General features: G+C 39.4%; 1 protein-coding gene across 1 annotated transcript in view; it reads right to left on the bottom strand.

The window, feature by feature from the left end:
• The window catches only part of LOC126210307 (basic proline-rich protein-like), a 94,143-nt gene that overhangs the window by 36,628 nt on the left and 30,116 nt on the right, over positions 1–27,399 (bottom strand). Inside the window, exons 3-4 of the mRNA XM_049939503.1 lie at positions 25,790–26,294; positions 24,659–24,753 (exon numbers count right to left, since the gene is read on the bottom strand). Coding sequence (XP_049795460.1) covers positions 24,659–24,753; positions 25,790–26,294 — 600 coding nt within the window. The remainder of the gene's footprint in view (positions 1–24,658; positions 24,754–25,789; positions 26,295–27,399) is intronic.

Genomic DNA, 27,399 nt, shown 5'->3' on the forward strand with positions numbered 1-27,399 from the left:
TAAACTAAGAAGAGTGTTCCTAGAGCCACTCTGTAGCAATTCTGGATGTGTGAGGTGTCACAGTGAACTGTTGGAATAGCCGTAGTCTGCCGGAATGCACAATGGACATGAATGGATGCAGGTGATCAGACAGGATGCTTATGTGCATGTCACTTGTCAAAGTCGTATCTAGACATATCAGGGGTCTCATATCACTCCAACTGAACATACCCCACACCATTATACAGAGCTTCCACCAGCTTGAACAATCCCCTGCTGACATGCAGGGTCCATGGATTCATGAGGCTGTCTCCATACCCATACATGTCCACATCCATCCACTCGATACAATTTGAAATGAGACTCATCTGGCCAGACAAGATGTTTCCAGTCATCAACAGTCCAGTCTCGATGTTGATGGGCCCAGACGAGGTGTAAAGCTTTGAGGTGTGCAGTCATCAAGGGTACATGAGTGGGCCTTCGGCTCCCAAAGCCCATATCGATGATGTTTCACTGAATGGTTTGCACACTGACACTTGAATCTGCAGCAATTTGCGGAAGAGTCCCACTTCTGTCACGCTGAACGATTGTCTTCAGTCGTCGTCTGTCCCATTCTCGCAGCATCTTTTTATAGCTGCAGTGATACTGGAGATATGATGTTTTACCAGATTTCTGATATTCACGGTACACTTGTGAAATGGGTGTATGGGAAAATCCCAACTTCATCGCTACCTCGGAGATGACGTGTCCCATTGCTCGTGTGCTGACTATAACACCACTTTCAAACTCACTTAAATCTTGTTAACCTGCCATTGTAGCAGTAGTAACCAATTTAACAACTGTGCCACACACTTTCTGTCTTATGTAGGCATTGCCGACCACAGCACCATATTCTGCCTGTTTACACATCTCTGTATTTGAATATGCATGCCTATACCACTTTCTTTGGTGCTTCAGTATATTTCTCCAGCCTTTGGCCTTTCATTAATTTTACAGGCTAATTTTTGCAGAATCAAGAATTGAAACTACCAGCATTCATGACAGAAAAAGAGTACATCTTTTCCAACAGCCAAAACAATAACTAGCAAATGAAAGTTCATAGGAGAAACATAATACCTCAGTTTAAAAAATGTATTAAACAAGCCCTCATCTCCTGCAATATGTACCAAAACCACTGTTTTATAAAGCCATATTTATAAGGTTTTTTAATTTGGTTTTATGATATGACTAGCACAAACAAATTAACCACAATGATATTAACATTAAAAGTCCAAAAAATTTCTATGAAGTATGTCCAAAAAACACCTTCGTGAGAAATAAAAAAAAAGCAATTGCTGGCAGTTATTTATTTGAACAAAGGAAACATTAAATGACACATGCAGAGTGCAAATCAGTTGTGATGTGATGATGATGGTGATGACAAAGCAAGTAACTTTGTAAATAGTACAACTTAGTGGAGAAACAATGCAAAAAAATCAGTTACAAAAGGCAAGGGGACTTCAGGTGTTTTCACATCTTTTTTCATTAATATTAGAGAAAATTACAACAGTAAGAAAGAATTTTGTAAATGAATGTGTCTGAACTCCAAGGAGATGTACCTAAGAGACCAGAGAGGTGGCAACAGTGTCCTCCTGTTTGACCAGGAAGGTCCCTGTTACATCAAGCTCATTCAATGGAAAGTCACTAAATAAAGTGTAAACACGAAAACAGATACAGCAGCAATTATAAACAATAAAATAAAATTACATGTGAAAAATCAGTTCCACTGAAAAAAATCTGTTGCCAAGTATGGAATTACTGATAAATTTTTAATTACCACCTCACCTCAAAGTGATATTTTACTTCAAGGTAAAACATATTTCATAAATGTCATTTCTATAATTAGATACAGAATAATTGTTCCAGTTATTCTAACTGTGTTTATAAAAATAAGAACCATAATAAATTTCCCCTCCCACATGTAAATAAATGTCTCCTTTGCAACCAACACACCACCTCCATGAGAAAAGGTGTGATTCAGCATTGAGCGAGTTTCAGATGAGCCCCTAACCATGACATGGGCTTTTCATATGATATTTTGGTTCACACAGGGTATGAATGTAGGAAAGTGGGGCATCCACACTAGATCTGACAGCACCCCTAGAGTGTATATTTCTTTTTGCAATTTACTTTCAGACTACCATTACTTAGTAAATGTCAAAAATTCTTAACAGGATATTTTTACAAATTCTTATTGCTCCAACATCACTTTATGTTATGCTTATTTCTGTGGAATAGTTAATATTGATGAGGACCTCAATATTTAAAATTTAATAGTATCATGTGCTCTAAAAATGTCTAATCAACTAACAAACTTTTGCTGAAACATTGACCTGTACTAAGTTATAGCACCAACTTTCTTGAAATTTGATTTTACTTAATATGCAGTAAGTATGAAGTGACTTTGATTTAAAGATTTCACTATTTACATAACAGCATAGTAATAAATACTGTGTCAATTATGCTACAAAACAGTAGGATCGAAATCATTAATATTTAAAAAGGGCATATGAATTGCTGACATATACAATCAAATGTATTTTAATTATATTATGATAATATCAGATTAGCATAAATCATACAAAATAACCCTATGTAAATAATTATTCAAGTATTGGTTGAATATAATAGAGGGAAACATTCCACGTGGGAAAAATATATCTAAAAACACAGATGATGTGACTTACTGAACGAAAGTGCTGGCAGGTCGATAGACACACAAACAAACACAAACATACACACGAAATTCAAGCTTTCGCAACAAACTGTTGCCTCATCAGGAAAGAGGGAAAGACGAAAGGATGTGGGTTTTAAGGCAGAGGGTAAGGAGTCATTCCAATCCCGGGAGCAGAAAGACTTACCTTAGGGGGAAAAAAGGACAGGTATACACTCGCGCGCGCGCGCACACACGCACACGCACACACACACACACACACACACACACACACACACACACACACACACAAGCAGACATTTGTATGATGTCTGCTTGTGTCTGTGTATGTGTGTGTGTGTGTGTGTGTGTGTGTGTGTGTGTGTGCGCGCGCGCGTGAGTGTATACCTGTCCTTTTTTCCCCCTAAGGTAAGTCTTACCGCTCCCGGGATTGGAATGACTCCTTACCCTCTGCCTTAAAACCCACATCCTTTCGTCTTTCCCTCTTTCCTGATGAGGCAACAGTTTGTTGCGAAAGCTTGAATTTCGTGTGATTGTTTGTGTTTGTTTGTGTGTCTATCGACCTGCCAGCACTTTCGTTCGGTAAGTCACATCATCTGTGTTTTTAGATATATTCAAGTATTGGTATAAATATGCTCTGATTTGGACTATATATTGTAGTGTCACAAAAGTAAACGACTGCACTCTTATTTCTACTGCATCTGTAACGTATGGTTATGAAAGAGAAGAATGTATCTTTTGTATGAGTACTAGTTGGTAAAGCATGAGAATGGATTTCTTGACAAGTGCTTTCTATATTTCAAAATAGTTCACTGAATGACAAGACCGAGTCAAGTCCATCCAGTGCAAGTCATAGTCTGCCCATAGAGCTGGTCATGATATGAACATGTGGTGCGAGTCTGCAGTTCCAAGAGTGTCAACTTTGTGTGACTGCAATATCATTACATATTGTTCTTTAATTGTTAAGAAATAAAATGTATTATTTGATCTGTAGTAAAGATCAGTTACTGCCTTGTCTATTACATGGATACTTAGTTTCTGGTTCACTGTTGTGATACTGTAACTGGACTGCACTACAATATTTATGCATTTAATGGTTGAACTTCATTTATTAGAAGTGAAAAATGTAACACACAAATATTTTAAATACTGGAACTCACATGTGAGAATGTGGTTGATATTTTAGGAAATAGTAACTTTTCTTTGTAAAGTAAATATTTTTTAAAAAAATTATCAGCCTGAAAGATGTTGACAGAGGTAGTACAAAAGTGAGCTGACAGATAAAAAGCAATGTCAAAAAAGAACTGATTTAACAAAAACACTTTCCTCTTATGCTGGTGCTTTACTTTGATCCCAGACAAATAATTTATTTAAATACTTACAATCTACTAAATTGAAGGAAATCTACTAAAGAATAACCCATGTAGCACGAATTACCATCACCAACATTATTTCCTTGCTTTTTATAGATACTTTTTGAAAATGGGTGAAGAAAAATTATGCAGTGGGACTTCTTTGGGAAAGTCTGTAAGTATTTGCTACAAACTTTGCTACCCACCTTGAGGGCAGTAGGGACTGACTAACAATTTTTAATGAAATTGGCAGGCCTAAGGCAGCTATGTAATGTTATTCAGTGCTATGATCATTGAGCAGGGATTAAACACAAGTATCATATGATTTGTGCTTCACGACATCAAGCATTACGAAGCTTTAATACAACCAATTTCTTTACTGGCTGCCGAATTAAAATACACCATAAAAGGACAGTGTCCGCATAATGAACACAAACACTATACAATATAAAACCACAAAACAAGGTGGAGTGGCATTTGCTGTAACACACTGTTAGTAACATCAAGTACTGTTAGTAACAGAAAGTACACTTAAGTGATAAAAGTCATGGGGTATCACATAATATCATATCGTATCGTGTGGTTTTTGGTTGGCATAATGCAGCAACTCGACGTGGTATGGACTCAACAGGTCATTGGAAGTCCCCTGCAGAAATACTGAGCCATGCTGCCTCTACAGCCATCTGTAATTGCGAAAGTGTTGCCAGTGCAGGATTTTGTGCACGAACTGACCTCTCAATAATATCCCACAAATCTACACTGGCATTCACGTTAGGTGATCTGGATGGCCAAATAATTCACCCAAATTGCCCAGAATATTCTTCAAATCAATTGCAGACAGTTGAGGCCCAGAGAAATGGCGCATTATCATCCATAAAAATTCAATCATTGTTTGGGAACATGAAGTCCACAAATAACCATTTCCAGTCAGTGCAAAGCAGATTTGATCACACTATCACAATGGATACATTCAACATTCATGCCACATTGATTTCCGTGATCATTTCACGCAGAGTTGCTTGCCTATTAGCACCGACAACTCAACGCAAATGCCGCTGCTCTCAGTCATTAAGTGATGGCCATCAGCCACTGCGTTGTCCGTAGTGAGAGGTAATGCCTGAAATTGGTATTCTCAGCACATTCTTGACACTGTGGATCTCAGAATATTTAATTTCCGAATGATTTCCAAAATGGAATGTCCCACGCGTAGCTCCAACTACCATTCCATGTTCAAAGTCTGTTAATTCTCTTTGTGTGGCTATAATCTTGCTGGAAACTGTTCTTTGTGAATCACCGAAGTACAAATGACACCTCTATCAATACAATGCTCTTTTATACCTTGTATAAGTGATACTTCTGCTATCTGTATGTGTGCACACCACTGTCCCACGACTTTTGTCAAATCAGTGTAATGATCTGTAAGTTACAGGCACACTGTGATTTGGGGTTTGTTAAGACTTGGTAAAATCCTCTGTGCTGACCCCAACCAGAATTCTGCATGGTAGCAGATTAATACTTTGTATGGACTATAGCCATTTCAGTGTGCTAGGCTTTGGACAATCATACACGAATGTGCTCACTCAACAAATGCCAGTTCAAGGCATGGCTTATTTAACATTGAGTTGACTGTTTATGAAAACCTTCATCACAAACTGGGAAATTTATTGGAAGAATGCAATTACAGAAATAACTGAACAGTGAACTTTGGAACTATATTAGGTCGGAACACCAAAGACAGTGATGCAAGAGTGAAGCAATGGATAGATGGAGTTGTGCACAGTGACAAATGGGTGGTCGGCCACACAACGTGATCACAGAGTGGGATGCCCGACATGCAACCTGCACCGCTATAATGAACTGTACAGCTGAGTCCAAAATGGTAGTTAAATACTCAAACACAACAAAGGGTATGCGTTTGGCAACCGTGGCTGTTGGACTAAGTTGGTGGATGCATAAACGGTAAGGGACTACAGTGGTGGTGACAGGCTGGCAGCCACATTGTTAAGTAGCACAGTGACTGAATGGTATGAGAAATAATGTGAGGTGCTGGTGGTCAAGAATGGCTTGGATGAAATGATAAAGGCAGTGCTATCCTCTGAGTCGAAATCTTCCTGACGCTCTCATGAGGGATGCACAAAGCTTACGCAACGAGTAGGTCCTTTGATGCACCAGGAACAATATACGAGGGCAGTTCAATAAGTAATGCAACACTTTTTTTTTTCTGAAACAGGGGTTGTTTTATTCAGCATTGAAATACACCAGGTTATTCCCCAATCTTTTAGCTACACAACACTATTTTTCAACGTAATCTCCATTCAATGCTACGGCCTTACGCCACCTTGAAATGAGGTCCTGTATGCCTGCACGGTACCATTCCACTGGTCGATGTCGGAGCCAACGTCGTACTGCATCAATAACTACTTCATCATCCGCGTAGTGCTTCCCACGGATTGCGTCCTTCATTGGGCCAAACATATGGAAATCCGACGGTGCGAGATCGGGGCTGTAGGGTGCATAAGGAAGAACAGTCCACTGAAGTTTTGTGAGCTCCTCTCGGGTGCGAAGACTTGTGTGGGGTCTTGCGTTGTCATGAAGAAGGAGAAGTTCGTTCAGATTTTTGTGCCTACGAACACGCTGAAGTCGTTTCTTCAATTTCTGAAGAGTAGCACAATACACTTCAGAGTTGATTGTTTGACCATGGGGAAGGACATCGAACAGAATAACCCCTTCAGCGTCCCAGAAGACTGTAACCATGACTTTACCGGCTGAGGGTATGGCTTTAAACTTTTTCTTGGTAGGGGAGTGGGTGTGGCGCCACTCCATTCATTGCCGTTTTGTTTCAGGTTCGAAGTGATGAACCCATGTTTCATCGCCTGTAACAATCTTTGACAAGAAATTGTCACCCTCAGCCACATGACGAGCAAGCAATTCCGCACAGATGGTTCTCCTTTGCTCTTTATGGTGTTCGGTTAGACAACAAGGGACCCAGCGGGAACAAACCTTTGAATATCCCAACTGGTGAACAATTGTGACAGCACTACCAACAGAGATGTCAAGTTGAGCACTGAGTTGTTTGATGGTGATCTGTCGATCATCTCGAACGAGTGTGTTCACACGCTCCGCCGTTGCAGGAGTCACAGCTGTGCACGGCCGGCCCGCACGCAGGAGATCAGACAGTCTTGCTTCACCTTGCGGCGATGATGACACACGCTTTGCCCAACGACTCACCGTGCTTTTGTCCACTGCCAGATCACCGTAGACATTCTGCAAGCGCCTATGAATATCTGAGATGCCCTGGTTTTCCGCCAAAAGAAACTCGATCACTGCCCGTTGTTTGCAACGCACATCCGTTACAGACGCCATTTTAACAGCTCCGTACAGCGCTGCCACCTGTCGGAAGTCAATGAAACTATACGAGATGAAGCGGGAATGTTTGAAAATATTCCACAAGAAATTTCCAGTTTTTTCAACCAAAATTGGCCGAGAAAAAAAAAGTGTTGCATTACTTATTGAACTGCCCTCGTAGAAGAGGCCTCCAGAACTTAAAACATACTGCAGTGTTTTGATGAAGCTTTGAGTAAGCAACGTTTTGATACCATTGCACAACCTGGCTCTCCTTGTTTGTGCTATGGATAAAAAGAAATATTTGCTTTAGTTGACATACTTATTTTGTCAAATGATTATCAGTTCAATACCAAGTACCACAACGGTTATTTCTCAATTCAATATCTAAAAGAAGTATAGCAACTCCACCACAGGTGCTATCTGAATTAAGTTCAGCTTCATTCTGGTGGAAATTTCTACAACTCTCTACCACTGAGACACCTCACCTCCCTCCACAATCTGGCTGAAGGAGGAGAATTTTATTATGATTCTGAGAGACATTTTTGACATGAATAAACAAAGTGATGTTTGGAAACACAGACAGAGTGAGGAGATGCACGAGAGTGTAGAACCAATTCCAAGCATGATATAAAAGAGAAGATGGAGATTAACTGGGAATATGAGGAAGGATGACAACATGTTGACCCAAAAGATGTGGAATCTGACATGCTTAACAGAGAGCAATTGGATGAAAGAAGCCTGCAAGTATTGGGAAGTGATGGGGGTATGGGGGGAAAATCCAACAGCAATGCAGTACAGGTCGAACTACGGGTTAAAAAAATCTGAACTGATATAAAGATCAAAACAGAGATCAAGGAAGCAACGAGAATCAGACAAAGCAAGAAAATCAACAGGTACTGGGTTGGATGAAGGCTTACTAAGCAAATCACTCTTGATGGCAAAAGGCTGAAACAATGCAGATAAATAAACCAGAACACTAAATTTCATGATGCAATACAATAGAAGATCTCTCAAGCCTGTATCTACAATTTATGACATCACACCCGCAGCTGTAAAATTAATCCATTAATTACTATTTAGGTGTGGTGTCTGTTCAGTTGGACATGTCTAACAGAACAGACACCACACATATGTAGTATACCTGTAAGCTTGACTGCTGTGGTATCCTCAACGCAGATGTATGATAATGTCTGAACCTCTTGAGGAGAATACAGGAAATGCTGCAAGCAAATCAGGTACACGAACAGATATACTATTTAGTAGTATGCGGTAGGTTGAGAATTTGGGTCAGACACAAAGTGTGCTTGGATAGCTGAAGCAGTTAAGGTGACCATTTGCATAAAGCAGGAAATCCGGGTTTGAGTCCCGGTCTGAAACAAATTTACAACTTTTGTCACATAATTGATTCAATATTCAATGGCAGCTGATGCCAGTACCTCCCTCAAAATAATAATCAATACAACCTTACTTTTATTTACTGAGGTCATTTACGATCCCAAACAATATCTAAGAAAGTAATCCAAATAGAAACGTCATTGAAAAAAATATTCAATGTCGTGAGTTACACTGAGTGTTGTTACCATTTGCAGCTCTGTATTCTTGTGCATATGATTACGGGACAAACTATAACGAACACCACGAGGGAGTTCAGCATTCAGTTACCAAATTTACACACAAAAGGTCAAATAATACCACAAAATGTCACTAAAGTTAGGTAAAAAATGTACAGCCACAGACAAGATTAAAGATGCATACAAAGAAATTCTCTAGTTTGAACCATACTTAAATCACATCCAAAAATTATTCAATTTGGAAAGCATTTTAAAATCAGATAACTTGTAAATTTTAAAGACAGTGACTGTCAAACATTCAATGGCAATGCACAAGTGTACTACAGTACACATTCCCTTAACAAGCATCAGAAAAGAAAGAGCAGGGTGGATTCACCATTTAGTAGGAGTCAGAGAGGAAATAAATTGAAAGCCCACATTGGGAAAGTATAAATAAATTCATATTTTGTTGCTAAAAAATGCAACTTTTTATGCATTTTTAATACACATTGGCATTCTCCTAACAGGTAATTTGCTCCATACAAAAAAAGAATATTCATCTCTGTTTTATCTGCCTTTTATCTCTTTCCACTTCCCACTACAGTTGAGCTGTTAAAAAGTAATCCTACATTTTATATTTTATTCAAAAACACAACTTTACCTACAAGATTACACTTCCCCAGTCTTCATCGGGCAAAAAATCACCTGAAAGTCTAACTTCCACAAAAAGCATGTAAAAAAATCTTAAATCCATATATGAATTACACTACTGGCCATTAAAATTGCTACAACAAGAAGAAATGCAGATGATAAACAGGAATTCATTGGACAAATATATTATACTAGAACTGACACGCGATTACGCAATTTGGGTGCATAGATCCTGAGAAATCAGTACCCAGAACAACCACCTCTGGCCGTAATAACTGCCTTGATACGCCTAGGCATTGAGTCAAACAGAGCTTGGATGGCATGTACAGGTACAGCTGCCCATGCAGCTTCAACATGATACCACAGTTCATCAAGAGTAGTGACTGGCGTATTGTGACGAGCCAGTTGCTCGGCCACCATTGACCAGACATTTTCAATTGGTGAGAGATCTGGACAATGCGCTGGCCAGGGCAGCAGTCGAACATTTTCTGTATCCAGTAAGGCCCGTACAGGACCTGCAACATGCAGTTGTGCATTATTCTGCTGAAATGTAGGGTTTCGCATGGATCGAATGAAGGGTAGAGCCACGGGTTGTAACACATCTGAAATGTAACGTCCACTGTTCAAAGTGCTGTCAATGCGAACAAGAGGTGAACGAGATGTGTAACCATTGGCACCCCATTCCATCACGCCATGTGATACACCAGTATGGCGATGACGAATACACGCTTCCAATGTGCGTTCACCGCAATGTCGCCAAACACCGATGCGACCATCATGATGCTGTAAACAGAACCTGGATTCATCCAAAAAAATGACATTTTGACATTCGTGCACCCATGTTCGTCGCTGAGTACACCATCGCAGGTGCTCCTGTCTGACATGCAGAGTCAAGGGTAACTGCAGCCATGGTCTCCGAGTTAATAGTCCATGCTGCTGCAAACGTCATCGAACTGTTCGTGCAGATGGTTGTCGTCTTGCAAACGTCCCCATCTGTTGACTCAGGGATTGAGACGTGGCTGAATGATCCGTTACAGCCATGCAGATAAGATGCCTGTCATCTCGACTGCTAGTGATACGAGGCCGTTGGGATCCAGCACGCCGTACCGTATTACCCTCCTGAACCCACTGATTCCATATTCTGCTAACAGTCATTGGATCTTTACCAACGCGAGCAGCAATGTTGTGATACGATAAACCGCAATCGCGATAGGCTACAATCTGACCTTTATCAAAGTGGGAAACGTGATGGTACGCATATCTCTTCCTTGCATGAGGATCACAACAACATTTCACCAGGAAACGCCGGTCAACTGCTGTTTGTGTATCAGAAATCGGTTGAAAACTTTCCTCGTGTTGTAGGTGTTGCCACCATCGCCAACCTTGTGTGAATGCTCTGAAAAGCTAATCATTTGCATATCACAGCATCTTCTTCCTGTCGGTTAAATTTCGCGTCTGTAGCACATCATCTTCGTGGTGTAGCAATTTTAATGGCCAGTAGTGTAGTACAACTGGATCTCTAAGTACATAAATAAATTGTTCTTAATTTTCATCAGGACCAGAATACAGCAATTTACTTTCTTGAAACCGGTGAAATTTTCTTATCCAGAAAATATCTTCAAATTTGTGATGTATGAGTTATCAACAAAATATTTCTTTTCTTCATTGATTAGCAAAATACCTCACTCAGCAACAAGTCATTTTGAGGTTGCATGCACAATCAAGTGCACGCGCGCAGCAGCATGGACTATTAACTCTGAGACCATAGCTGCAGTTACCCTTGACACTGCATGTCAGACAGGAGCACCTGCGATGGTGTACTCAGCGACGAACATGGGTGCACGAATGTCAAAATGTCATTTTTTTGGATGAATCCAGGTTCTGTTTACAGCACGCGCACACACACACACACACACACACACACACACACACACACACACACACACACACACCTCTCCCCTGCCTTCGCTCTAACCTGCAGCACTTCACTGTCCTTTTGTTGTGCCTATCTGCAACTCCACTATATGGTGAGTAGCAACTTCCCTTCTCATAATATTGTTACATTCTATCCTGGGTGTTGCATTGTTTGATTAAAATCCACTTTTAGTATAGATCTCTACATTCAGCCCATGTTGTATCACTTTTGAATACCTTCATTGGACATCCTAAGGCATACAAAGCTGAATATTAAACTACTCTTCATATTGTAGTGGCTCTTTGATAACGGGATTGCCAACAGAGTGGGAGCCAACAATGCCACGCCCCCAACAGTGCACTGATGGTGCAAACACCACATTATGCTCACTGACAAATGTAAATTACTTTCAACTGAATTTTACATGTTTCAAACTGCAATTTTAAAGCACAGCAGTAACATGAAGATAGTGCACACAATTCTAGTGAAACTCGAACGACAACTTCCCTATCAGCACAATAGTGCTTATCTTAACATCTGTAAAAATATCAGACATGACACTGCAAGCATTCATGTAATTGCAATGTAAACATTTGTTCCAAATGCTGCCAACCTTTTTCATTACTTTATAAGTCAATAGAAGCATTACCGATATCATGCAGCTTGTTGGAAAGTCAAGCGGAGAAATGATCTGTTAAAATATTTCTTTCGATATACCAAATCATAAGAATGAACACAGATTTATACAAAAGTGAAAATAAAAGGTCTTAGTAAAAGGAATACAGTATTTCAGTCCAAGCCCTGGATATATTGAAGTTTCTGCATGGTAATTCCCAAGAACGTTTAAGTATTTTAGTTGGTTAAGCCAGGTAAATGATAAATGCAGTGCTGAAAGCTTACAAAGTTAAATCTCACACACTTTTTTATGTCTCTTTTGTTCTAAGTAATTCAAGGTCAATGATGCTTGAAATCAAAATCACTTATAGAAACCACCACAGTCAGGACATTATGTATTCCGTACTTAAGCCATTTGATTTTACTGATGCCTGAAATGCAATAGCTTCAGTGACGTTTCCCCATTCAAACAATGACATACTTCAGTTCACAATATTTTATAACAGAGAAAGAAAAATGAGAAGGGAAAACACAAAGGAAAACAAAACCAAACAAATGTGTCACAGAAACATTTCAAAATAAACGAAACATTCTGAAATTCCAAAGACAATATTACAAATTTAATATAATAAACAAAACTCTTAGATAGAATACAAATAACAATGGACTGAACAAAGACAGCCACTTCTCATATTGTGAGACGTTGAGTAGTTGATCCAAGACAAACAAACTCTAGTGCCATAGCTAAGTTTTGAAATGGCACTTGCATGCAAACCCCTCCCCAAGACAAACCCCCTCCCCAGATATCATTTTCATTCTGTGTCTCGCTCGAAGGACATATGCTTGAAAGCTCAGGTACATGTTCAATACCTATTGCTCATGTGCCTACTAACTATACAACAACTCCACCATTCAGTGAATGCTTGTCTTAAGTCATTCCATGATTCATATAAATTTATGTCTTTGAACCAGTGCTTTTCATTCTGTGTCTCGCTCGAAGGACATATGCTTGAAAGCTCAGGTACATGTTCAATACCTATTGCTCATGTGCCTACTAACTATACAACAACTCCACCATTCAGTGAATGCTTGTCTTAAGTCATTCCATGATTCATATAAATTTATGTCTTTGAACCAGTGTGTGAAGAGAGAAACTGTTCTTGTTTTAAAAAAAAATCTGAAACTATACAACACTGGTAACTGAACTGATTGTGTGTTTAACATTCACATGAAACACGAGTTTCTGGAGCAAAATGTTACACATGAACGTTAGAACAGCCAAGTTGAGATATCACATGTGGTTCTTTAGTTCATGCTACGCAAAACAAAAAAATCAAATCTTGCATTAACATTAAGCATGAAGGACAATTCAGTGATAGTTTATTATAGAGAAGAAAATAATTAATATTTGAGTGGAAGAAGGTGCAATGTCAAACCCACACAAATACTCAGTAATTAAAACTTCCGGGCTAAGAGGCCGTGGTCCAATAGTAGAAATACGTCAGGGAGAAGTATTTCTACTATTGGACCACGGCCTCTTAGCCTGGAAGTTTTAATTACTGAAGACGCCAGCCGTGAAAGCCTACACGCTATGCCCACACAAATACTGTTTTCAAAAACCATGACTGATGTTTACCATTGTTTAAGGATCATTATCCATGTACACAAGAAGGGGAAAGAGGGGAAGGGGGGGGGAGAGCACTCATTGGAGTATTCACACCAGCATTCAACTGTCATTATTAATGACAAACAAAGAATACTGCAGTCATGATTATAGAATGTGGATTTAATTCCCAGTAATTCTGAATGAGAGTGAATTTTCTTATTTATTAAACTTCCTATTTGAGTTTTTAAAAACTTAGTTAACCAATTAAGGAACAGGGCATAGCATCACAATGGAGAATATGAATGAAAAGACACAGAAATATTCTACCTTACTATTCTGGTTAAAACACAATTCCACCACAGTAAAAATTACATAAAAAACACTGAAAAAACTAACTTCTTATCATGCTCACAGGCTTTCAGCTATCCATACCTATCACACAGTTTTGTTTAACTTTGAGTACCTTTGTGCTGAGTGAAAGCAAAATTAGCAAAACAAATCTGGTACAAAAACAATGCTTCAATAATAACCTTGCACGGCAATCAACAGGCACATCAGCTTCCATCAATCAATTTTTGTACATTGTTGTCATAGTTTTCTTCAATCTGAAGACTGCTTTGTCTCTGAATAACTATTGGTCTACATCCATTTGAACCTGTATACTGTACTCATGCCTGTGGTGTGGAATCCACATCAGACAGGACTGATAGAGGACATCAAAGAAGTCAAAGGAAGGACAGCTCATTTTGTATTATCATGAAATAGGAGAGATGGTGTCATGGATATGACACGCAAATCATGGTGGCAATCATCAAAACAAAGGTGTTTTTTATTGTGCAGGATCTTCTCACGAAATTTCAATCAACAACTTATCCTCAGGGTGTAAAAATATTTTGTTGGCACCCACCTACAAAGGGATAAATGATCATCATAGGAAAATAAGAGAAACAAGAGCTTGCACGGAAAGATGTAAGTGTTTGTTTTTCCTGCACACTGTATGAGAGAAATAGCTTGAAGGTAGTTCAATGAACCCTCTGTCAGGCACTTCATTGTGAATTGTAGAGTAAGCATGTAGAGGTAGACTGTATTCCTTTCCCCTGATTCAGCCCAGTGTGGTCCCTATGACAGTCTCAGCAAGCTCTGGCTATTTCAACTTATCCAAGCCCTGTTTCCTTACATCCCTACCTTTCTGTAATTCCTTTAGTTTTAACCTTCAGTTCATAACCAATAAATTATGGTACGAGTAATCATCTGCGCCTGGTTATGTTCTGCAGTTAAAAATCTGATTTATCTGAAACATTCCAGTGTCTCCATGTATCTTCCACATACATAACCTCCTTACATGATTCACTGACCAAGTTTTTGCAAAGATTAAATTATGCTATGTGCAAAATTCTCCAAGATGGTTTCCTCTTTCATTACCTTACCCTAATCCACGTTCTGCTATCAAATTCCAGTCCCTCATCACAACTAAATTTTCATCTGTCCAAATTGTTTGAATAATTTCTTTCACCACATCATCCAGTCTATCAATACCATCATCATCTGAAGAGCTAGTTTGCATACAAACATGGACTACTGTGGTGGGTGTTAGCTACATGCCTTACAATGTATTCATTATACTGTTCATAGTAAGTTACCCACATTTCTACTCTCTTATTCATTACTAGAGCCACGCGTGAATGATCTGTGTTGATAAATCAGTACCAACCTGGTCAGAAGTCCTGTTCTTTCTGCCACTGCATTCACTAATTCCCACTATATCTAACGTCAAGCTATCCATAAATTTTCTAACCTACCTACCCAATTAAGGGATCTAATGTTCAGTGCTCTGACATGTAGATAATCTGTTTTCATTTTCCTGATGATCACATCCTACGAAACAGTCCCCTCCCAGAGATTCAAATGAAGGGGGGGGGACTATTTTACCTCCAGAATATTTTACATAGAAGGATGTTGTCATTACTAAGCCTTAGAATATGAGATGCATGCCCTTAGCAAAACAATAATGGCTTTGAACCATTGCTTTCAACCATTTGCAGAAGCCACCACTTCATGGCCATGTTGACTAATGTTACAAGGCAAGCTTAGTCAGTCATCCAGACTGCTGCCCATGCAACTAATGGAAAGGCTGCTACTACTGCTCCTCCTCCTCAGGAATCACAGGTTAGTCTTAGCTCTTCCACAAATACCTCTCCTTAGTGGTCACACCTAAGGTCCACTTATCTGTATTGTTGAGGGATACAAGCCACTTTGTTTCAACAATATCCATTGTTCATTGAAGGGATGGTGGGAAATAAAATGCATATTTTTCATTCAGGGTGTTATAAAATCTTTAGCAGCAAAATTATACAGACTGTACTGGATACTAACTCAGTACACTGAGAATAGTTGGATAAAAATACTTCAGGTGATACAATGTCCTGAATGAGCAATATGTACATGGCACACATTTGTAAACTGCTTATGTTTCACATAGGGTGCTGAACTCTGCTATAATATGGGAGTTCCTGGGAAATATGAGAATTTTTTAATTCTCCGGACTCCCTTATTGTCCACCTGTCTCTCCCATATATTTCATCAGTGATCACTCTTATAAATATTAGTATCGTGAAGTATTATCGATTGTTCAAGTTTCCTTCCTTCAGATTTCTATGTAAAGATGGTTTGGATCAAGTTAATGTGAGGAGCAGAGTCAAAATGACTTAGCCTATACATCTAGAGAAGTTGTGAGAAGGGAAATATCATTCGTCAGTACTGGCAAACAACAAATGCACTTGCCTCATCCAATCAGCAGTTATAGTATATAACAGTGACTTGTGAAAGTCGATTGTAGACACATTTATATTTAAACACACTCATTGTATTATTTATTTGTCAATTGACTTACACAACACAGGTAACATAACAGACTAAAAGGAACCAAACTATGCCAGTTTTTTTCTAAATGTTTGTATCTACATTGTCATCCATTCCACGAAAATGTGACATGGTTTTGCAGTTGAAATTAACTGCACCTGTATCTCCCCCTTAAACATCCCTTAAAATCAAGGTCAGATGTTGGTCATCTCTCTTAAAACCATGATCAAATGTTGGTCTCCCTAGTTTTGCAACAAAAAACTGCCTGCCACATTGATGTCACTAGAACTACCTTAACAACAACATGAATTTGTCTGCTTGGTCCTTGGTGGAGAATATAACTTTTTATGGTTCACATGTATTGCTCAAAGAGGAGCATTACTTGTAAGGGAAATTGCAGACAAACATTTGGTGTACATTGCAGCAATTTCTAAGCATTGAGACCCCAAACTTCAACAACTGTTCCTGCAGTAGAATTTGAAGAATACATGAAAAGTTCAGTAATACACTTCTGTCAATTTGTCTACTAAATACACATTTCAAGTTTACAGTTGGTGAGTACTGATGGAGCAGCAACTGTACTGTCACTGCAAACAATGTGTGCAGGCAGTGTGGTGCCTGAATGATTCTGAATGCAGAGCTTATTTCTGACAATGGATTATGTTGTAATGCGTGCGTGGAGACTGGTGGCCATCACTCTGAATGCATGGATCTCTCTCATCCTGGCGTCTGAGTGACCACCCATTTCCATCTAAGCTTCCGTAGTTTATCCCTCTTTCCACACTGGGAAATAATAGTTTTCGAAGATAAGTTTAATGGGCAACCTTCACTGATGTCTTGCCACATAAGTTTTATACAATGATTAATCAGAATATTATGACCACCTACCTAATAGCTGTTATGTCCAAATTTGGCATGGATAACAATGGGTATGAGTCTTGGCCTTGATAAGTCACTGGAGGGAGCTGGCACCACACCTGTACACACAAGTCACCTAATTCCCATATATTGTGGGGAGGGGGGCGATTAGCTCTGAAGCCACATTCAACCACATCCCAGACGTGTTTGATCAGCTTCAGATTTGGTGAGCTGGGGGACCACTAAATCAATTGGAACTTGCCACGGTGTTCCTCTAACCACTCCCATCACACTCCTGGCCTTGGAACATGGTGTATTACCTTGTTGAAAAATGCCACTGCTGCCAGGAAACATGATCATCATGAAGGGGTGTACAAGCCCAGCAACTGTACGATATTCGATATTCCTTGGCCGTCATGGTGCCTTGCATGAGCTCCACTGGACTCATGGGTGCCCTTGTGAACATTCCCCAGAGTGCAATGAAGCTGCTGTCAACTTGTTTCTGTCCTGCAGTACAGGTTTCAAGGAACTGTTCCCTGGAATATGATGGACTCATGCCCTATCACTGGCATGATAAAGAAAGTATCAGGATTCATGAGACTCTGCAATGCTCTACCACTGCCCGAACATCCAGTGCTGATTGTCGTGCTCATTTCAGTCGTAGTTGCCAATGTCAACTTTCGCACATGCACTGGCCGTTGGCTGTGGAGGCCCATCGTTAGTAGTGATCGGTGCAATGTGTGTTCAGTCTCAATTCCACTCCACCCAGCATTAAAGTCTGATGATAGTTCCACAATAGTTCGCCACCTGCCCTGTTCTAGAACACTAGACAAGTTGTGTGGTTTCCGAAATGCTCATGCCAAGCCTCCGGGCCATCGCAATCTGCCCTCGGTCACACTCAGATAGATCTGAGTTTTTCCCATTTTATGAACAAACAGCACACTCACTGATACTACATACACTGTGCATGTGTCTGATAGGAGTCATTCCTCACCAGGCGACATTGCTATCACCTGGAAAGGTTTATATCAATACTACGCCCGTGGTCATGACGTTCTGGCTGATCAGTACATATACTCTCAAGCTGCTTCTACTACCTCTGTTGTTTTCATCAGGAGTTACCCAAAAGCCATATGGTACTTTACCATGTTACATTGAAAGCAAGTCACTTTGTAACATTGCAACCCAGTGTTACAAATATTTTTAGCTACTTGATTTCACAAGTGTAAAACCACTTTTCCACTTTTTGTAACTACATGTATTTATGAATTTTGTCAGTAGTTAGTATTTATGAAAATGTAATGTAAGCTAAAAGAATAAGTAAGAAATAATTACATCATACCATTGTAGTAAACACAATGGCAATGTCAGGGACATATATACTATATGACACACAGAGAATCGATTTCATGTAAAAGTAACACCGCTGGTGAGACCTTGCAGTTGTACAAATGAGTACAGAGTTGAGCTGCAAAGCATCTGTGTTGTGGTACAGATGTGCATTGATCACAAATGCGATATGGAGATTGTGCTGGAAATGGTGGTGTATGTGGCAAGGCAAAATATAACTAAGCGAGCACCTATGTGGGCACAGCAACAGGGTCACAAGAAGATTTTGGAATTAATGAGAAATACTATGTGACCCAAATTTATTCAAGGTGCTCATTAATTGAGAAGAGCATATTGCCAATACTGAATTTGATAATAAACACTACATCACGTCACAAGCAACTCATCACAATGTCAGATCCAGTCAGTAATTTTATAGTTGTGTAATAGTCATGCCAGTGCAACAAACTTTTTTGGAACACCGGAATGTGTTAATGCAAAGCCTAAAGTTTGTGACAGAAACTTTATAGACCCAAGTCGTTAAAGATCTGCGGGATCTTATCTTCCTTACCACGAGTTCCGCAAAAGTTACAGAAAACAGATTCATTTAAAATTAACAGTTGATTTTCAATCAAGTGATTCTTGTAATAAAATTCAGTGATAACTATAGTTATTCACAGAATGTTGCACTACTACTGCACACAATCAGTTCAAACTAAAAGTGATTTGTACGCAGTTCATATTTCTATGACAAAAATATGCTGGATTTCTTGTAGTCAAAATTATTTTATGATTTTATGTTGCATTTTGTGACTGATATTTTGTGCATTTATTTAAATAACATTAGTGCAGATAAATAGCTGCCACGAAAGAAAGTTTTTAACGACATCATTTGAAAAGTAGTCAGTAAAGAAGATTATTTAAGTTTGGTCATGATTACACTACCATTCAAACAGACAGCAGTACTGTGAGTTACATAATACAGTACAGTTTCTATGAAATGTTGGTTTTCATAATTATAATTAACATCATCACATTACAAATTAACGTCTTTAGTGTTTATGTTACACATTTTCCACGTCTAAGCTCATGTGAATCTATTTTGTTCAGTTGCCGTAATTATCATTCTTGCTCAGTATTTGTGCAGTTTCAGTCATTACAGCCATTTACCAAATTTAACTTTTGTTCATTTTTGGAGCTGGCCACCATTTTTATTCTGCAATCTAAATTCATTCAAACCATTTTCAAATATCTAGTTATGGCTAACTACAGTGAAACTTTACCTTATTATGTTCTTTTAACATTTCTATCATTGTTGTACACAGTAAACACTAGTGCGATAGATCAGGTTGTAACTATCTACGCTTTATCAGCAAGCACTGATCTTCAGATTTGATGACTTGTTTCCATTAATCACAGAACAGGTACTCCTGTGACAAAAACCTTTTTATGCGCTGGACAGTACAGGTACATTATAACTTTACTACCACAGATTACATTGATGTTTATGATTGGAGCAACACTGATAGCGATGATGATTTAGCTAGATAGTGAAAAACTCAAGTTATTTCACTGTAGCAATTCAGAATAGAGTACTCGTTTTCAGGCACCACCAAGAGTGCAGCACCTGTCCCAGCCAAAGTTGCTGTTGCACACCTATATTATTAAATGGTTAAAACGGGCAGACGGATGTGTCATCCTACTTGCACATTGCCCACCTAACAGCTTACAGATTTGATTTTCAGTATCTTGTTTAGTTACTGCCGTAAAGGTATTTTCATATGAACATGGATAATTGAGGTAACAAACTGAATAAGTCATAATTACATTATTATTTTGTGATGAGGCCATGGAGACTGCATGTCCCTTATACCAAAATACTCTGAATGTATCCCAGAACAACCTCCACAATTTTGTTAGTGGAGTTTGGTTTTATCTTGTAGTGGCAACTAGAAATATCTGAGGACTTCATAACAAATAAGAGCATTTACTGTAAAAAGACAAGACATACACTCAATAAATGTGAGTTCTATTACATTCACATCAACACTGTTATTAATAATTCTGCCTACAGAAGTATTTTGTTGTAATACCGTTTAACAGTATATCCATTTTCTGAATAGTCAAAGAGAAAATCTCTCTCAATGTGTGTGTTGCTTGTAATGGCTAATGTTATGTACCCCACTTTGCTGCTGTGGTTTTTGTAGAACTTCTTCAGTAGAAACAGTAGTGAGCACAGAACAAGTGTAGGGACTGACAGCATCAATGTGTACTTAACGTACGCAAGACAAATGAGTTCCAGCATCTTTGATGTGAAAAGCTACATTTGGAGTGAGTTTTTAAAGATAATAGGCACTCTAGAAAAAGATGTATAATGGGAAAGGATGTTCACGGACTGTAACACCCTATTTATAAAGGTAGCACGTTTTCGGAGGAAAACCTCTATTGTAAGAAAATTGCACGATAAGCAGCTAATATTGTTTATAGTAAGAACAATTGTGTAATATATCTGTTCCATACTTAAATGACATCTCATAATGATGAAAGCTACAAGCTACTCAATTACAGGAAGACTATCTGTGGTGGGAAAAGCATTAAAATAAACAGCAGTTGCAAATCCAGAGAGCAGCAACGCTAGTTCAGAATATTTAATGCATCATACAATAATGTATAAATGTAGACCTTCCGGCATTTACTATTGGTGAAAAGTTCTCATGTTTCCCTGGTTGGTGGCAGTGTTAAAATGCTATGACATTTTGAAGAATGCCACAGTTGCCATCTTTTGCCAAAGTATTGAGAGATTGCTGATGTCTTAATATCTATACGAGCTAAGTGCACCCTCCAGGGTGAGGTTGCAGTGCTGGGGGAAGCCAGTGTGCCAGAGGCTGTGCTCGAATTTTGTCTGTGTATTCCTGACGCATCTTTGTGCTGGACACTGCTGGGCGTACTCCTATACTATTGCCACTAGCACAGGATTCCGCGGACAACTCAGTTGGTATTTGTCCCTATGGACTAGATTCTTGTGAATCCTAATTCCTACAGATTACTTTGTAACGCTGTCCCAATAGCCGAGAAAGTACCTCGGTGTTCCAAAAGACAAAAGTATGGTCTTCCTTTATGCTACACTCTGCTGTCACTGATTTCTCTGTGTGTCTCAGTCGAACGCACCTGATGTACTCGTCGCAGCCTCTGGCGCACCCACTACCACACCGACCTCACAACCCTCCCCACCAGACACCAAACGGTAGCCCCTCCCTTCTTGACATCAAACAGTACTCAGCCGCTGCCAACCAGGTGTATGGAGTGCATCCCTAGCATAAATATTACAACATCTGTAATTTCTCGTCACTTCCCCAGATGATGACGAGTACGTCACTCTTCAAAATGTTGCGGTATTTTAGCACAGCCACCTGGCTGGAAACTTGACAGCATTTCATCAACTCTAAAATAAATTGGCCACAGTTTGCAGAATCATTTAATTGATGACATAGTGACATGTTTTGTTGTAAGGGGGGGGGGGGAGTCAAAGGGTTACTCAATTTGGCTTAATTTAAGGTTGAGAGAGTCGCCTATACTCTGACACTTCGAGAAGATATGTATTTAGGGAAGACTTGTACGGCTACTTTTCCAGAAACTTATGGCAAATTACAAGGTTTCATCTACACTAAGAGAGGGAGTATCACCTGAACTAATCAATATGTGCAGTGTATTTTTGGGATGAGATTAGACTAGACAGATCACACCCGAAATGAAATAGGATATTAGTGTTTGGTAGAAGAAAAGTGGCACCTCTGATTAGGGATAATTATTTTGCATAACAGTTATGACACACAAGCATGCAAGCAATAGGTATTAGTGGGAATAAAGTTATTTTTATCACACTGGTGAAGCAAGTACTAAATGTACCAAAGCTGAATTTTTAGTAAGTAGATAGCTATCATGAACAGTTGTCTTTTTTGGCTAACACTGATATTTTGATGTTAGATAAAAAGCAAATTTAATAACATTTTCATTATATGAATTAAAATTCCTTACTATAAATAAATTTAATTTAAAATAAAACAAAATTATTAAAACAGAAAGACTGAATATCCAAGAACCAAGTTTCTACATAGGTGAAATGATGTTAATTAAATGCAAGACAATGATTCTCATAAATGAATCTCTGATGAAGAATCTCCTACCATATTTTATATTCTAATGCTGAATTGCTTTCACTTAAATATCAATATTAATTTCTATATAGAAAAAAATCAAATACATTTTTTCAAGCTAAGTTGGTTAATTTTTTAAATAATGTTGTGTACAGAGAAATAAAGTGAAATGTGGCATTTTAATAACAAGTTTGCAGAAACTGAAATATTGTTGCTGCTTGGTTGAATAATATCATTGGTGTGTGCGATACAAATAAAATAACATGTTACTTCTACATTGATGATTAAGGAGAAAAGTAGGCAGCAATCCTTAATAACAACTGGTGTTTCGGTCTATCAACTTATTTCTCCAAGGAACCAAAGAAAAATATTTAGAACAGTAGTGATGTTTAATTTTTGACCTACATTCACTTACCGAACAAATCGACAAAGCATAGTCCCCGTGGCTTGTCGGGTTAAGTTGCATGAATTTAGTTTTCAATTAGTCACAGAACAACGGAAATTAGCATCGGTGAGGCAAGCAACAACGTTAGTTCCACTCTCAATGGTAACCTGCATCATCGAAACAAATGATATTTCATTGGCTGTGTGTTACCATTTTGAAGAGATGAATGATGTCTGCATCTTTGTGATTAAACGAGTCACAAAATTTTCTTTGGTCTTTGTTTCATACATCTCTTGTCACTATTCATCAAGTTGAAGAAAGACCACAAATATCCAAGAAGACAAAAGTTATTTACAGTGGAAAGTTATTTACAGTGGAAAGTTATTTACACCTCCTCCTGTGTAACTCCACAAACCATTGTACCCGTGAGTAGGGTTTCTTCCTGTTTCACACTAGCATGGGGGCACAGGAGGGGTGATTTCTTAAACAACTTTATGCAGCCCTTAATTAGTCAAACCTTGTCTTCTACAATAACAATATGTAGGGGGGTTGTATAGTTCTCACTTAAAGTTGGTTCTCAAAACTCTGGAAGTAGGTTTACACGGGATAGTTTGTGTCTACCTTCAAGCATTTGCCAGTGCAGTTTTTTCAAATCTCTGACACTTTCCTGTGAGGGGGAAAAGAAACACCTGTGACCATTTTTGTTGCTTTTACTTTTAAACATTTGATATAAATACCCCTGTAAGTCCTGCATGGTGTGTGTTGCGCACACTTCAGCTGTATTTCCTTCTCATCCTATCCACTAAGTCTCCCATGCCCCCTGTTCCGGACAACTTTTCCAAAATCTACCTCTTTTCTTAAATCTCTCCAGTCCTTTTCCTTCACCCCTTTTCCTTCCCCTTCAAACCTACTGCCTGAAGGAGGAGCCACTGGTTCTGAAAGCTTGCCTAATTATGCCCTCCTTTTATGTGTGTGTTGTGCTGCTGCTTGCTGAGTAAATTTTTTGTCTACACTTTAGTTTAGGCTGCACCAGTGCTTTGCATGCAATAAATATAATAAATGCAATTGTATATTTCTAATCGTATTTCCTTTCACAAAACAACATAAAATTTCTTATATAGGCATACAATACATGTCTGCACTCGCCGTTGCTTCCAAACACACCTGTACTGTACAACTGTGTTCAATGAATGGAAGATGCTGCATTAAGAAAAGTCATAACTTACTTCACTAGCAAAGATCACGCAGTAAGACAAACGAACAAATTATCTGAAATAATCAACAGGAAAATGAGACAATATTATTCATATTTCAGTGCTTCGCACGAAATCTGGAAAGTGTACGCACCGTCATAGAGCAGATGTCACACTGGGTATCGGTGCATTTCTTCTTGAGGTCATCTGGCAGTGACATCCTTTCAACCGAAGAGCCTCCAGCGGCACCTTAGACATACGACAGAAAGTATTGCAGGTGAACACTTCTGTTCCCCACTCAAACACAGACTGGGTATCACAGAAGTGGCTTACATAAACAGCCAACAATTCTTTTTTTTTTTTTTTTTTTACTGCCTTACTAAAATGAACTGTATGTGGCAGGAGGAGACAATGCAACATGGTGTAATCGCTTAAAAGGCAGCATCAGGGAGAAGACAGTAGTCAAGGCATTTAGCTGTTCCATGGATAGCCCTCAATGACAGGAAATGTGGCCAAGGAAAACCTGGAAACAGGACATCTATTGAAGGAAACCCCCAGAATTATACTCTTTTAAAGGTTTATGGCACCTTACTGTTAGGATCAGTACTAAGAGACCTAAATTAGTACCAAAATTTATAAAATATTACACACAAACTGTTACAAGACAACAATAAATAATACAAATATTTTATCAAAAGTAAAAAAAATAAAAGAATCCTTCCTTATATGGTTTACTTGACTGCATGACAGAAGCCCTGCCATCAGTACATACTGCATCTTTACATGAATTTCACTCTTTCCAATATTGTTTTCGTTCTACAAACACAACTTCAAACCCTCCAACCATGCGAAATGCATGCTGAGTAAAATCAAAGCTCAATTAGAATCATTGAACACAAGCAATTTACAGCATTTTTCTTGCATGCATTTTATTTGCTGTAAAAGCAAAGAAACAAAGCTTTATGGTCAAAATAATGTGTGAATGTCAATACAAATATTATTACTCAAGTGCAATTTTTGGAATCTGCACATCAGCTGTCAATCATTATTCAAGTTTGCAAAATCATTTTAAGAAAACTTTTTTTGACAGTGGCAAAAATATGCTTAAACACGTTCTTTAACAACTGTTAGGTTTCCACTACAACTGCTACAATAATTAACTCTGTGCACCATCAACCGCCTAGGGCAAAAAGTTTAAAAGACAGAGAGACAAAGTGAAAAATAAAAATATCGCAGGCATCAAAAATTAACATAATCTCCAAAAGAGGTGGTGCCACTCACTCACCGGGAGGCTGGCCAAGGGGAGGGCACCTGTCAGGAGGCGGAGGCCGAGGGCCGGGAGCCGCCCGCGGGGGCGGAGGGGGCGGTCTCACCAGCAACAGCTGCCGCAGCACAGGCGGCGGCACCCCGCAGCGTGCAGCGTATCCCCTGCACGCAGGAGGTGGGGGCGGAGGGGGAGGTCGTGAAAGGAAGGCTGCGGCAGCAGCTGCGGCCCTCGCAGCACCGGACGAGGGTGGCGGAGGTGGTGGTGGAGCAGGAGGCAGCAGGCCGAAAGGGGGTGGCGGGGGAGGCCGCATGGGTGGCAGAGGTGGGCCATAGCGCGGTGGTGGGGGCGGCGGGTAGCGGCCAGCTGGTGGGCCACTGATCCCGGGCTGGCCGGGCGGGGGTGGCGGAGGTGGTGCCGGAGGCATCGGACGAGGCGGGCCGTAGCCACTTCCGCCACCGGGAGGCATCCTCGGTCCCATGTCATGTCCCTGCCTCGGTCGAGGTGCCTGACGCATATCTGAGCCCTGAAAGAAAAGCAAACAAAATCTCCATCACAAAAGCATCTCAGTCACAGAAAGCAACTGTTAAATGCCCGGAGAGGCATTCACAATGTAAGCATATCTGTGCTATGATAACAGCACAGATACAGTCACACTGTGAGTGTGCGTCTGGAGATCTTCAGCAGACAACTTACAATGTAACATATTCACATCACCAGACGATGTTTCGGTTCAATGTCGAAAATGTTAATGATACCTTTTGTATCACCTAAGGATGAGAAACACAACAAAATATTTTACAAGGCAGTCACTGTATTTCCCTAATGCCATATACCCAGGTGGTCGTTTCTGATATTTTCCCGTCTCAACAATTTTTTACGTTATTAGTGGAACAAACAATTGCATATGTGAGCCAGTTAACAGAAGGAACATGATTGGGGCAATTAAATAGGTTCTCAAGTGAAGGGACGCAGATTAGCGTGAAATGAAAGTAGTTCTGCACCAGTTGCTGTACACAAAACATAAGAATATTGGATTAAAGTTTCTTTTTATACTGTTATGATAATCTGTTACAAGCAGGAATATTTTTCACCTTTCACACAGCTCATAGAAATATAATCACCAGGTCTACAAAAGCAACCAGTTGCAGACTATTTCAACAGCACGATGAGCAAGAATTACATTCCCTCTGTATTGATAAATCACCAGTTTTCTTGGACAATCACCCTTTTGTTTACACGTAAAACGTAAAAACCAAGAAACCCAAACATCGTGTGAAGCATTACCAACTCTGAATCAAATGGTTGCACTCCTGAAAACTTTTGTGGAACAGTAGTTCACCACAGTAAAAATCTATACGGCAGACACAGCTGAACAAAATATCTGTACAGAGATCACGAATGAAGACAATTAATGCTTGTACACCAGTATTTTGTGACTTTACTGAAGATGAAATTGAAGTCTTTGGGGGGCAGGGGGGGGGAGGGGGGTGGTAGCATTCTGTAGATGAGATCATTAGACATGAGGACAAAGTCAGAATTAAAGGTGAATTAGAGAGGAACAGAAATGGGTAGTGCAATTAAGAATGAGGGGGAGCACAGGCGAGGAAGAAGGATGAAGAGGAAAATGT

The sequence above is a fragment of the Schistocerca nitens genome, chromosome 10 (genome assembly GCF_023898315.1).
Source record: "Schistocerca nitens isolate TAMUIC-IGC-003100 chromosome 10, iqSchNite1.1, whole genome shotgun sequence".
In the NCBI taxonomy this organism is placed as follows: domain Eukaryota; kingdom Metazoa; phylum Arthropoda; class Insecta; order Orthoptera; family Acrididae; genus Schistocerca; species Schistocerca nitens.